The sequence below is a fragment of the Labrus mixtus genome, chromosome 24 (assembly GCF_963584025.1).
Source record: "Labrus mixtus chromosome 24, fLabMix1.1, whole genome shotgun sequence".
Classification (NCBI taxonomy): Eukaryota; Metazoa; Chordata; class Actinopteri; order Labriformes; family Labridae; genus Labrus; species Labrus mixtus.
The window spans coordinates 1234828-1249644 of record NC_083635.1 but is presented as its reverse complement, the minus strand read 5'-3'; the positions used below and the strand labels follow the sequence as shown (position 1 = coordinate 1249644).

Here is a 14817-nt window from a genome sequence, read left to right as displayed (position 1 = left end):
CCTGTTTCGGTAAATGGAGGATGCTTTTCACACTGTCAAATCAAATCATTTCAAATGTTGCATCCAGCTTGATGATAAAGCTGTGATTCATGTAACAAGACAGGTAGGCATGGTGTCATAATACAGATGATGTGACAAAGCTTCATTAAGAAAGCACAGAGGACGTACATGTTTTTCATATCTTTCTACTACGTTGATGTACTCTGTATGTGCTCTGGCTGTCGTCCCACAATGCATCGCTCTGTTTTTAACTGCAGCAAATTTTACCCGTGGGGCACAATAACGCTTATACAGCGGGTAGTTTCAGCCAAGCTGTCTGATTGGTCAGAGACAAATTCCAACTGTGCTGACAATTCCCACAAAGCACAGCCGGCTTTAATAGTTGGTGTTGCCAACTCTTTTGGGCATAATGAGTGAGATAATTAGCAATATTTCTTGTTTTTCTGCTGTTTTTCATTATATTCCTCTGAAGAAAACCTTTCATTACACTGATGCTTTGGTATCTGCTGCGTACACATTTTGTGCACGCTCTTTTCAAGGATGTTGATCCTGCAGTAAAAAGTGTGTGTGGAAAGTGAAATATCCTGCAGACAGTTTGAACAGTTGTGTTGACCCTTGTTTCTCTGTCTCAGCAGGATCTGTAGAGAGCCCCTTCGAGCAGGGCATCTCCCCGAACAATGTGCCCTACTACATCAAGTAAGTAGCGACCTCTGAGCTGCTATTTATAGAACCGGTCCACCAGACTACACACATTCTGACAGGTTCATCTACATTACAAACATTATTCCCCAATTTTATCAGCTGATGTCATTCCTCTGGGACGATGTTTGAGATTGTAGCTCTGGTTCTAAACATACTCTACCGACTGTAATTTACCCTCATATACAATCACCTCCTCTAACAGGTGACTGTAGCTGTCAGTGTGGAAGTTTTTCATTGTTTAAACACTAAAATGAAGCCAGTTTGACACAACATTTGGGAATAATAACATGAATTTACTACTGTTGATAAGTAAGCTGTTAAGTAATTCAACCTTACCTGATATCTATCTATCTTGCATTTCTTCCAATAAAGAAATAACGAAATACATGACAACAAAATCTGAAACATGTTGGAGTAAAAATTCAAGAGTCATTCAAAAATATAAGAGTACCAAACTGGCTTCAGCATGCATGATGGCACAGTGCCAGAAACTTCAAATGTAGCTTTCCAAAGACGTCCGTGTTAGTTTTCTTCAATGAAATCACCTGTTCACCTGCCGGAGTATTATACATGCTGTTATTCACAAAATAGAACTCGATGGGATTATTTCCTCACATTGTTCTTTTCAGTTTTTTTTTTTAAATCTCAACATGTAGCAGTTGGCATCCCATTGGCTTTAGTGATGTTCTGTTTAAACAGACCAGACATCCTGTTTGTAAAGAGTCACCTTTAGGATGTGAGATGCATCCTAACTGTTGTTTCATGCTGATTTTTAAAACCTCAACCTGGATGTTCTCTGTGCGTGCACTTGTCTGCTAACTGTGTTGTTTGCCTTGATTCAGCCTCTAATGTTTTCTAATATTCTTTTAAGTAGCCTTTAGTTTCATATGCAGTGCGGTTCATCCTTAGCTGTATCTATCTTTGAATTCATTCAAAGGAGCACACTCAAACTCCAGGTGCATGACGGCAAACAGGATCCAAGACAACAGAGAAGTGGCTGATGAGGGCTCTGTGTCTGTTGTTGATCTACCCAGATAATACATACTTTAAAGCTCTAGTTCTCAACTGGTCTAGCCTCAGGACCCACAACCAACTCCTTCATGAAAAATCTCAACCCAAATTTCTGATATTTTCAACCAATCAGATTTATTCATGAAAAATTCTGTAGTTTTGACCTCAGAGGGAACAAAACATGTTACTGATCAAAGGAAAAAAAACATGTTTAAAAAGCAATTCACATACATTTTTGACACATTTGTTTCCTGGCACACATTCGCTACCCACTAAAAACGGCTCTGTGACCCACTTTTGGGTCCCGACCAACCAGTTGAGAACCACTGCTTTAAAGGACATTGAATGTGCTGACTTTTCTGTTTTCTTGTTTTAAAGTACGTCTTGAAGGAGTACGTTTATTTAATGTATATCTCTTGTTGAACTTCTTTATTCATACTGCTTAGCGGTACAAAATAAATCCTTTAACATCATTAGCTCAATGTAAAAACAGGATTCATTGTCACACTTTTTGTCCTGTATTAGTGCAAGTCAGTTGAAATGCCGATGCTGAATGACCCCCTTGGGTTAGTTCCATATTAGTTTTTGCACTTCAGGCTCTGTCTTGTCCTCCTGCTGACGACGACATAAATGATCTCAACTAGGAAAAAAAACATGTATATTAAAAACTTGTAAACAATATTTCTCAAAACTGCCAGCTATCCCAGATGTTTAATAAACCTTTTGTGGTTTGTTTCCATAGACTTCTTGGTTAGACAAAAATGAGGACATTATTTTCTTCTGTCTGGAAACATGCTTGTCGAGCAGTTGAGTCCCTGCTCATTCTGCAGTGTTGGCTGCTAATCAGCACATAGCAGAAGTTCTGGAGGTGGGCTGTGTTAGCAGCACAGTAGTAAGCACAGTCTTACAACTTCTACCTCGGCGCTGCAGGGTGCACAAAACAGTCGTCTCACTGTTGGTGACTTGGTTCAAATAAGTAATTTCTCTGAGTTAAACATGAGAGTAAATGGTCCTACTTGTCTGGGAATATTGTATAGACATGTGTAGGTTATTTTTGGGAGCTGAAAGAAGATGTCCTAAAGAGTGAAGCTATAATAAATATTCAACCTCAGGTGATTTAGGCACCTCAGTATTTAGATGATTTGAAAGCTAGGCTAACAGACAGGGAGCTAGCTAGTTTGAAGATATTGTTTCCCTTGTCAATAACTCTTTATCAGTGAAAAATGTCATGTTAGCTGTTGTCTTAGCATCAATAGCCGTCCATGTCAGATGAACATATTTTATGCATGCTGGCCTTAGTCCTGTATTTGCTTCATTGTTACTATGGCTACAACAGCTGCTGATCAGCAAAAGTACCATTGACTTAGCTCATTATCTCACATTCCTAACTCATTGGTCAGAATAACCCCACAGTGTGATTGGTCGACCTTACTTCCTGTTTCTCATGCAGAGAGCTCATACACTAAGATGGAGCGGCTTGGTAATCAGTGACTAGCAGTGTGGTTTGTTTGAGTTAACACTTAAAGTCCGGATGTGAGAGAGATCGATGCATGTAACTGGCACTACATGCTTGGTTGCTCTCAGGAGTTTTTTTTTGTAATTTGCAAGATTTTAACTCTTGATTTGGCGTGGAATTAACTGTGAATGAGAGAAATGCTTTCAACTGAGAGAAAGAAGGGAGGAGGCGGAAGGAGGGAGGGAAAGAGAAGTGACAGATTCTCCTCTCCACATGCAGTGAGAAAGCTGGACCTGACCAGATGACCGAGACCCTGTGAGTGCCAGCTGACAACACACACACACACACACACACACACACACACACACACACACACACACACACACACACACACACACCTGAGTACACACATAATCAGCCTTCACTGTACACAGCATGCATACACACAGTGGATTTGTATCCAGCAGACACTGGATTAGTATCAAACATGTGCATATTACCACACAAACATACACAATGTGGCCAAAGGTATGGGAACACCAAATCATTACACTTATAACAGATTAGATAGAAATGTACAGAATATAATTTCTTTCTGGATTAATAAAGTCTATTTTTATCTGTATGTCTTTATGGATTACACACTGTTATTTTCCTTGAAGGAACATTGCACCCATGTAACATCCATATTATGTGAAGGTCACTTAGTCATGAGAGTTCATAAGCCATGGGGTATAATAATTCTTGAACTCTGAGAAAATAACCCCAATGACATCATAGTGATGTAAGCAGTGTTATCCCAGCTTGTGTTTTACACTACAATTTAAGAACCTTCACTACAAATTGGAGTTGTGTGTTGGGGCGCTGGTTTAGCTCCGTCAGTAGAGTTGGCGCCCCATATACAGAGGCTACAGTCCTCGACAAATTGGTCCTGGTTCGGCCACGACCCTTTGATGCATGGCTATCCAACTCTCTTTTCCCCATATTTCCTGTCTCACACACACACACACACACACACACACACACACACACACACACACACACACACACACACACACACACACACACACACACACACACACACACACACACACACACACACACACACACAAGGAAGTGTGGAGCCTTAAAGATGTGGGTCATTACTACACGTATAGGATGATCAAAATATATATCAAGTGCATTGTGATTAGTGTAGGATCCAGTGTTTTAGGAGTTATCCCAGCCTCTAAAGCTTTCATTTAGATCATTATTTTTATATCTGTATCCACATGCTGTAGTCCACATGCTTATGGAAGTGCAAAACTACATCACTGGTGTAGGCCTTTTACATACGAGAACTGCATACTTCTACCCCTGCAAGATCATGACTGAGGTTTACCACTTAAGTTGGGCAGTAAGGCCTGACTCACCATTAGTTTTCCAGGTCATTACATTTCTGTTTGATTGGGTTGTGCAGTCCAGTCATGTGCTGCTGCAACAAACGGATCACACAAAGTTTGGAGCATGCTGTTTCAAAAATTATGTTCAGTATGTTTGATTAGAACAGAGGAGCAAAACCGATTTTGCAATGTTTCATATTGTGTCCGCATACTTTTGGCCAGATTGTTTCCATGCACACTATGCATGCTTCACACACTGCAGCAGGGACTATGCAAACACACTATACACCCAGTGGACACACTTAATAACACACCCACGCTTTGTCTCATGCATACAAACACACTCACAAACACATTCAGGGCACAGTGCGACAACCTATGGCCGACCAACTGCTTCTTGAGCACGATCACAAGTCTACTTCTGGAGATGATCTCCTCAAACCTGCAACATACACCTTGGCCACCCCACACACACACACACACACACACACACACACACACACACACACACACACACCCAACCTCAATACTGCGAGGGTGTGTTTGATTTGCTTCCCTGCAAACAATTCCCTCAGGGTTGCACACAGCCCCCCACTCCCCACGGAGCTATACCCGAGTTTAAATAACCACTTATGTGAATAAATTCAGCCTCTAAAAGACGTCTGACAGCTTAAAATCAGTCATCGAAAATTGTTTGATGTGTTGAAGGCATCGCTCTCTGTCCTCTTCCTCGGCCTCAATCTCTCATTGTCCCTCGGCTACAAACACACACACCTACACACACTCAGGTATAAAAGCATACTTTTGTGGAGGGATCAAATAACAGTTGAGACTTGCCTATAAATTACAGGCTGTTCTGCTGTCTTTGCTGGTGCAACATAGCCTACATTTCTCAAGCCTTGAACACTGATTCCCAAAGCAAAGATATCCCCCTCCTCCTCTTCCTCCCCCCTCTCTCTCTTTCTTCCTGTCTCTCCTGTGGGCCTGGTAAAATCAATCAGTACCTTTTTCTCTCTACTTCTCCACCCCTTTTTTTGTTGTATCTCCCTATTTCCTATTTACCTGACTTTCTTCTTTTCTACCCTCTCTCTTCCTTGGCCTTGAATGATAGAGATTGTGTCTTGAAAAGCAAAAGACCTCCTCCTCTCTCTCTCTCTCTCTCTCTCTCTCTCTCTCTCTCTCTCTCTCTCTCTCTCTCTCTCTCTCTCTCTCTCTCTCTCTCTCTCTCTCTCTCTCGCTCTCTCTCTCGTCAGGGAGGTGAAAAACCTCCTCGGATGGTGTCGAGGTTCCTTTGCTTTCAGAAACAGCGGGATGGGGGGAAGGGAGGCAGAGACAGGGAGCCTGAGCTCCGCCTCGTCTAGCTGGGGTTTGGCAAGTTTCCTAGAAGCAGATAGGACTATACAGGAAAGTAGTGGTTTATTTCAAAATAAAAGCATCATGTGGCTTAAATAATTTTGTAACAGGTAAAGCAGAACAAACATTTGTTCTGAAGCCCGATGATTGTGGAGCTGAGGCCGGTCTGAAGATATAACGTGATATAAAGCTAATTATGCAAAATTATGCTTTGAGACCAAAACTGTTTTCTGTACCAGGCTTTATTTCTGCTGTGAAAATGGACATATTAATGGCAACTAATGGAAATGTATTGGTTTGTAGAGCCTGCCTTGAGTGGCCACTCAGGACTGCAGGTTTTTGCACTTATGCATTGGCTTCATTTTTCAACACCAGAGGTTGCTGCTTTTATTATTTACATATTTGGTTTGTAAACTTGAGTCTTAAGGGGCTGGTGAAATGAGGCTGTTTGCCTTTTTTTTATTGTTGTTAATCTAACTTGTATAACTATTTATGTCTGAAACACAGATAAAAAGTACTTAATTAACTTTCTTTCTAAAGGATGTTTGATGGTATATCTATGGAAATTAGCATCTTCATTATGACTGAATGAAAGGAAAACATTGTTACACAATATGTAACAAAATAAATTTGTCCACACCAAAAAATGTCCACTTTTATTCACAGCATGAACATTTCTCTGCCAGACTGGGGGTGAGGCGGGGGTCCTCAGGCAGGCCGTGACGTAAAAAAGGAGAGTGAAGCAGAGTCTGACACTATGCTGATAATTATGACTATAATGACAGTTTTTAATTGTATATCAATGCTACATATTATTGGATGTATTCACAGTATAAACAGCTGTGAAACAGCATCTGTCCAATAGGAGTATAGCATCTTTCTCTCGGAGGCTTTTATTTTGAAGCAATAAGCGGAAGTTAGTTTTTTGTTAAATCTGGTTGAATTGATCCTCGTGTCTTGCTGGCCAGTCAGCCTCTGCAACTCACCGCTACCACTCGTAGAGGAACACACACCGACACACACACATACACACACACACACACACACGTAGGCTGCACACGGTAATCTCGGACTCCTCTCTCCGGTGCTAGAGGACGCTTGGTCGGACCGCGGAGGGGGTCGGGATATCGCCTCGGTGCTGCCCGCGAATCGATTCCTTTGTACCGGACGCGGAGCGCACTGATCGGCCGGCGATGCGGGAGCAGCTTCGGAAGTGAGTGCTGGGTTGGGAACGGTTTACGGTGGTGATAAATAATGGTGATGGTAATTGTGCTGGTCGTAATGCAGTAAACCCGTTCACACGGGCAACACATCGGCTGTGAAGAGAGAGGGAGAGCTGGGGCTAAGATCCCCCACACTCAGCAGAAAACACATTTAACACTCTTTATTTCAGGATATGCGCAGATACAGGCTTGTGCATGTTTTAAAATGGGGAAAAATGTATTTAGATCTTAATATTGAAAACGGCAAAATAGATATTGTCTCTTTTGTGCTGTTAACCCATATCTACATGTCCATCCAAGTTGCATTTCGACTGAATGTCACCTAGCCGGTTCAAATGGCTACTTTCAGAGAGAAAAGAACAGCAATTCTGTGTAAAAGATATCTATTTCATATTAAAGGAACAGCCCATAGTGCACGAAAGGGGCAAAGGGATGATTATTTTTTTTCACGAAAAGGCATGAAACCCATGCTATCTGGTAGCCATTGAACCCACCAGCCCCCTTTGCCTTACAGCGAATGTTAGTCGTGGTCGTTGCCGGGGAACCAGGCGCGGTGTGCGGCCACCGAGGCTCTCCGACCCGGCCGTCCCCTCCAGATACACGAACCGTGAAATTCCTTTTTCCATTAACTTTCTATGTTCTGTTTCACTGCCATGATGGAATAAAAAGCACCACATCAAATGCGCTTAAGCAAACGGAGCTCGGTGCAAACCTGTGTTTATTGCCCGTATGTGTTTGATTTCAGACCGACGGGGATTTGTGTTAATGTATGCGTGTTTGTGTGTATGCGTGTGTGTGGGGTGCGTTGGCTGAGCTTTTGCACGAGAAAAGAGCCCCGCCGAGCAGAGCAGCACTGTATCACTGTGTTGCATTCCTTCACAGTCTCTAGTCGCACACGGAGGTGCAAACACAATCACCTCCGTGCCAGCTAAGCAGCCTGTGTCCGGATCGCTGTGTTTCTGCTCCGCGTTATGTGTGTGTATATTCGCTTGTTTGTGTTTGTGTGGACAGCGTGAACAGCGTTTTTGATGCTCTGCGTTGGTCTATTTTCGGCAGGGAAATGATGCCATGTATGGGTTCAGGTGTAAATATATGCTGTCCATCCAGCGTCCAGATCTTCTGCTGGTCATTACTATGAAGTAGGATGTGTTTGTCCTGCACTGATAACTACATGGATCCCCATGCATGAGTGTGTGTTAGTGAGTGTGTGTGCACTTCAGGAGTTGGTGAAATGAGAGCAGAGGATGCGGGGCTTGCTGGTGCAGATTTTTGGCACCAGTGCGATGCAGGTGTGTGTGTGTTTGTGCACTGATTAAATACAGCTGATGGATAAACCCCTTAACACACACACCACAAGCACAGACACATACACACAACCCTGGATGCTGGATAGTGGTGCTGACAGGCTCAGGCATGACTCTTATGGCTTGTGTGTGTGCTGTCTTTGTATTCGGTGGAGATGATTATCAAGCAGTAATCTGCAGTGTTTAGGGCTGAATTTCTGCATTCAGAGATGGCGATGGAAGAAAGTTTCCCACCTTTAAGCTACACGATTGTTCTCTTGAGGGTCTTGTTTAAATGGAGCTTGCTCTGGATAATTGCACCGTTATAAATACATTGTGATATTTCTGTGTCAGCATGTGAGAACATGATCATTCAAATGGGACTCTTCCTGAGAAACGCATTATGGCCACTAGCTGTAAGAGAAGTTTAAGATGTTATTTAAAAACATTTCTCTCAGTCCTCTGGGGATAATTAACTCTGCAAAATCCTGCAAAATGTAAAACATGAACGTCCGCCACTACAGAACAAGAGAAAAGCTGCTTCTGTTTTCTCTGCTTCAGAGATCAGACATGCAAGCTAACCAGAGCCAGCATTACTGCAGGAAAATTAATCCCATATTTCATTTATGAAAGCAGCTTCTGTGCAGACTAGTCATCAGTTATTAGTAGGATTTCTTATCTAAGTCATTTTGTAAACCTCAAAAAGCCGCAGGCTTCATTCTTAAGAGATGATAAATGATTTATTGTTCCTAAAGAAGCCGATTTTTATTTGATGTAGAAGTTTTCATTTCCACGAGGGAGCAGTTTTTCCAAGTGTTATCTGAAATCATTTTGTTTACTTGTTTCAACCTTCTGAAGTCAAACGTATCACAAGTTTTCCCTCGTCTCTCTTTTCATGCAATTTCACATTGATTATAACAGCGAGCAGAGGCTGTGAAAACAAAACATACGCCAAAGGTCAGAAAGTAAAGTATGTGACGAATGAATCTGTTCCATTTGGGTTCAATCAACTCTTTGTTGAGAGTTGAACCACTGTAGTGTGAGGACTATGATTCTCTCATTGCATTACCTTTACAGCTTGCAGGGCGTCTCTTTCTGTGCATGCCATTAATAATATTTAAAACACTTGTGACAAAGCCATTGTTTCCACTGCTACACCTTCAGTTAGTACTGCAGGTAGAGCTAATGAGCTGCAGCACTGGGCTGTTACTGATTGTGTTGATTCATGATGTCTTTTTTCAGGTCTGTTAATGAAAGCAGAAAGACAAAAGTAATGTACTTAAAAAGCTATATTGCTGTCCAAAAAGGCCTTTACAGAAATATATTCAATTGAGAATCTTAACTGAATTTATAAAAAAATAAATTACCTCCACACATCTAGATTATATATAAAAACACTCCACTTTGAATAACTGTTTGTGTCAGATATGAAGTCATATTTCTTCATTATGTGGCTGGCCCAAGTACTCCCTAGCAGACAAACGGTGAATTCATCCACCCCTGAAAATAGTCCCCAAAAACTCTCTCCTCCTGTTTGAGAAACCTGTCGTGACAAACTGTAGTGGAAAGCCGATTTATAGGATTTCACAGCCTTTTATATCAAAATAATGTGTAAAACTAACAATAAGTGTGTTGCTTTTTTTTATTCTAAATTCATATCTTCAGTAGGAATCGATGGGCCTGTGGCAAAGAAGAGCAGGGATGTCAGATAGTGTTTCACAATCTTCCAGGAGGATTATCAAAGAAAACATCTTACAGATAAGTTAAGATGCAAAAGAACAATAAACTTATAATGTTTCTTAACTTCTAAACCTAATTAATGTGCCGAAAAACAACAAAGCAGACAAATCCAGTTATCTTCTGGCTCTCTGTGATCCCTCAGGTTTTGCTGGTGCTTTCAGGTTCGCTCTCACAAACAGCTTCCTCTCATATCCAGCTCATGAATATGGCTTTCGTGCTTTTTAGGTCGCTTTCTCTCTTATGCACATTACACCCCTGAAGGCCATTGTCTGAGCTCATTCAGATGCCTGGTGTGCAGGAAACGTTCTGTCGGGGCTCACTCTCAATGATAGGCAGAGGAAGACGTCCCCATCGCCCATAAACCACCTTTAATCATTCATCCAAGAGCCATAATTGACTGCAGCGAGAAGTGACACTCGTGTCTCTGTGCGGATCCATTATTTAAAACGCCTATCTGTCACTGCCTCAATAAGCTATTCAGCTGCCTCTTAACTGCAATATGTAGCATTGTGTGTCGGCACGTGTGTGGGAGTTTGTGTGATTGTGTGAACACACGTGCATGTGTGTGTAATCGCCGTCAAAGAATGACTGCAATTCAACTCAACTGTAAATTATACCCTGCTGAGGGATGTCTTTTAGTCCTGGGAGGGGAAAAAAACAGGCGTTAAGAAATAACAAGATCAGATTGAGCACAGAGTGAACAGGAAGGTCTGATGAGCAGCAGGACTCTTTGAAATGCAGAACTATACAAATGTAGTGTAAATATGAATAACATGCATCCAAAACCAGACTGCTGACAAGGATATAATCTAACACAATTTTTTTTAATCCTTAAAGGAAAGCTCAATGCATTTTCCTAGCCCAATGTGACGTCTGCACCTCTTTTCTCTCCAAGTAACAGTCCAAAACCCTCAAACTCTTCATTTACCGTCTTCAAATCCAACGCTAGAATGATCAGTGTTGGCATTTCTGCTCTAAAAAGACAAATAACTACATAGATGCAAATGAGCTTTCTTTTAATCTCCCAGTTAATGGAACATCACCGCTAGACATTCAATTTAGTTGAAATACTTCTGTAGCTCTAAGGATGATTTATAATCATTTAAAGGCTCCTCTGACTTTTCTTGCCACATCATCAGCATGATTGTGTAAACAACAAAGAAAACCCACACATAGTTATTTGAAGTTGATTGTGTTTTTGGTCAGTGTTTTTCCGCTCTTTCATCTAAACATGTTGGTTTAAAGTGCTTTCGTCTCTGCTGGTTTCTCTCCTCTCTCTTGTTAAGAGAAGGCGGGTGGGGGATACTCTCCCCTTCCTCGTTAGCTTCAATCAGATCGCCCTCGAGCAAGGCAGCGAATCCCCGACTGCTGTGCCAGAGCCTCTCTGTGTGCAGCACTTTATCTTTTGACAGTTTACGATGCATTATCAACACTTTGGTTTGTCCCGGGGCCATGATACATTTTCTGAGGAGACGGTGTCAGCTTTCAAAGAGCATAAAAAAAGAGTCAAAACTAAAAGATGCTTGATTGCTGCAGGCCACCATTGATATATGGCTGTTCGGTTGTCTTTTCTGTTCATTAATCCCAATGGGACATCTGCTGGGAAGCAGTTCGGACTGCAGTTGTGGAGTTTGTTGACATATTGGAACAATTGTCAGGTTGTTCGGTGTGCGCTGCTGCTGCTGCTGCTGCTGTTAGAAAGAAAATCCTCCTCTTCCAAACAAATAGCTGCTTTCCTGTAAGAGGCCGAGGCTGCAGTGGGTGGTGGAGACAGATAAGGTGTTCAGGACAGGTGGGTGGTGTGGCAGAGATAGGTGCAGTTAATTTGAGGGTTGAAGCTAATACAATAGTGAGGTGTAATGCAGTACTTTATTGGTCCCTAAAGGGGAATTCTCTTTCAGCTTCCCTTCACTCAGTGCAGGAAAGGAGATAGAAAAACACCCCTTGAAACGGGCAGATGAAGCGTCCTGTTCAAGGACACATAAGCAGGGAGGGGGTGGCCCTCAGTCAAACTAAGTTGAGCATCACATTAAATGCCCTATTTAGCCTTTTTTATATCAATGGTATTTTAAGAGAAGATAGATACATGGTTATGTTTCAAGTTCCCCTTAAATTCTTCTTGAAAGAAGATAGACGTCATGGCTTTAGAAATACAATCAGAGCGATACTAAAGTCAGCCTTAAAAATCTAGTATCTGAGTATAAAAACACTATTATAGCGTAGTGAAAAATAGATTTTAAGGTACACATACTGGGAGGTTTTGCAGAAAAGGTGCTGTTTTTACAAAAGGTCTTCTAGGGTAAGGGAACAGAGTGACAATTATTTGTTTCCTTTATTGGTAAAACCACAAGAGGTTGATCAGACATTTGTCATATCTGAGCTTTTTAGAATAAGCGTATTCCAGCAACCATGAACAGACACGCTGCTCCCAAACTGATGCCAGACTGGAGCTGTGAATTGGCAAGGAACAGGCAAGAATCTGTCAATACAATATTTAACAGAACAGAGGGGAAGCAATTCAATTCAATGTACTACAACCAAAGCAATACTGTTTTATGCAATAAGGATAGCAGGAGCTGTGTTTGTATTCACTATAGTCTAAGAACATAGCATGTTTTAATCCACAGTCACGTCCTCTTTATCTTGATGTGTATTTGTATTGTACATGAAGTACAGTGAGTCCAAAAAGTTCTTCATGTGTCATGCTTTGTTTAATGTGAAGTAGCATCAGACAGTACTAGCACCAGTCTTTGTCTCTGAAATCAGACTCTACAATGAAACTGGTGAGGTGCAGATATAGTTTGAAGTCTTATGTGTAAGCCTGCGTGGTGATATAGATCCTGGATCAATTATGTTGATTTATTAAGTCTGAGACTTACTGAGGGTTAAGACTTCTCCCCAAGGACCTCATTTAGAGAACATTATGTCAAATTCAATACAGTTATGTAAGATAACGTCAGACTTCACTCTGGAAATGAACCTCTGATATTTCAACATTTTGATTTTCAGGCTGCAGCAGAATACACTGGGAGTTCAAAGGAATTTTAGATAATACAGAGCATACAAACCAAATACAGTATCTATTGTTTTCTTGTCCAGGAGGACCCCCGGCTCAATAAATCAGCCTCTGCTTTCACAGGAAGACGTATTGTTCTGCAACTCATCGATTGGCTCTTGATCCCCGGTTTGAGACTCTGGGACTCACCTCAGTTACAAGAGAGAAAAGAAATGCATCTTATTACTGTTTGCTTCTGAGCAGCTGATGTAAACAGCTGCAAGTTACCTGTCCCGCTGAAGGACACCGGTGAGCTGAAGTAGAACACTTCTCAGTCAGGAGCCCACATCTCAGAGCCTCTGCAGCGCTTTGGATGAAAGCAGCTGCGTGTTTCATGCTGCACGGTTATTAGAAGCATTTGTCCGAGTGGCTCGGAGCAGCAAGCCGACGCCGAGCTGAGTGACTGAGCTACTGTTTGCACAGACTCTGAGCTTAGAGGATTTTTAAGTAGCTCTTCACCATGGGACCCTTCTCCTCATTATCAGGAGTGGGAGTGTGGGAGAGAGGCAGGAGAGAGAAAAACAAGGGCAATGCAGGGGGACATAACAGCATATGGATTATTATTTGTCTGCCTTTCAGACAAAGGTTAACTGCAGGTGCGCTTATGTGTGACCAACTCGACATGTGTGCTTTTAACAAGCTGGGCAGGGTTGCATTTGTGCACCAACACGCCTCTGGCTGGAATTATAAAACAGACGAGAGTGCTCTGTGTGTGAAGGATCGCTCAGCAGCACTGTATTTTAAACAGCTCTGCTATTTTTTAGCTGTTTGTTTTGTTCCCTATAAAGTTACCGCTTTATTTGCACTCTTCCACAACACCCACTGTGTTCAGTGTTCGCCGCCCACTAACACACCGACGATCCACATGTATATAAGCCTGATCATACACACCTGGACTGCAGATATGGGAAACTGGGTTTTGTTTTCACTCCTGCAAATCTTCACTGAAGATTTTCTGCAGCTCATTTCCACCCTCATGTCAATGACAAAATGGCTCTAATATTTCATTCTAACTGGCTCTGAATGGCCATTTAACTGTCCTATTTTTAACTTAATGGCCAGAGCGACACTGCTGTCCTGATTGACACATTGTCTTAAATAAGAAGCCACTCAGCTTTTGTATTGCAGCTAGCTAAACGCCTTTATTAACCATCAGACATATAAAGTGGAGCGCGCTAGGCTCAGTTTCTTTACATTTCAATGTTCTGTCTCCTGTGAAGGACTTTTCAAATATTTAATGTGCTCTGAACAAAAAACACCTAATTGCTTAGCTGGTTAGACATGTGGCTTCCATTAGCTTAATGTAAACAGGCAGCTGGCACATTAGCATCACATATACAGCAGCATCTATCTGACAGCACTTCACAGTCCTATTTATTGTGGCAGAGACTATTTCAGACACTTATTTCTTCAGCACTTTGTTAATAATGCAGCTGGAATAAGCCGTCCAGAATTTCTCTTATCATGTTCACACAACAATTATTAAAACAGCAGCTAAGTGGAACTAATGAGCAGGGAAATCGGCGCTTTACTTTACAGTTAGCATAATTAGTTTCTGCAGCCATTTAAGTCGAGTTTGAATGTTTTCTAGATGCCATTTCAATTCAGAGTG

General features: G+C 41.8%; 1 protein-coding gene across 2 annotated transcripts in view; it reads left to right on the top strand.

Annotated features, from left to right (window-relative positions):
* The window catches only part of dmd (dystrophin), a 241290-nt gene that overhangs the window by 196554 nt on the left and 29919 nt on the right, over nt 1–14817 (top strand). The window contains exons 67-68 of one of the 2 annotated variants that reach the window (XM_061032962.1): nt 636–696; nt 3449–3484. In XM_061032962.1, coding sequence (XP_060888945.1) covers nt 636–696; nt 3449–3484 — 97 coding nt within the window. The remainder of the gene's footprint in view (nt 1–635; nt 697–3448; nt 3485–14817) is intronic. The other variant, XM_061032963.1, reaches the window with a different exon arrangement.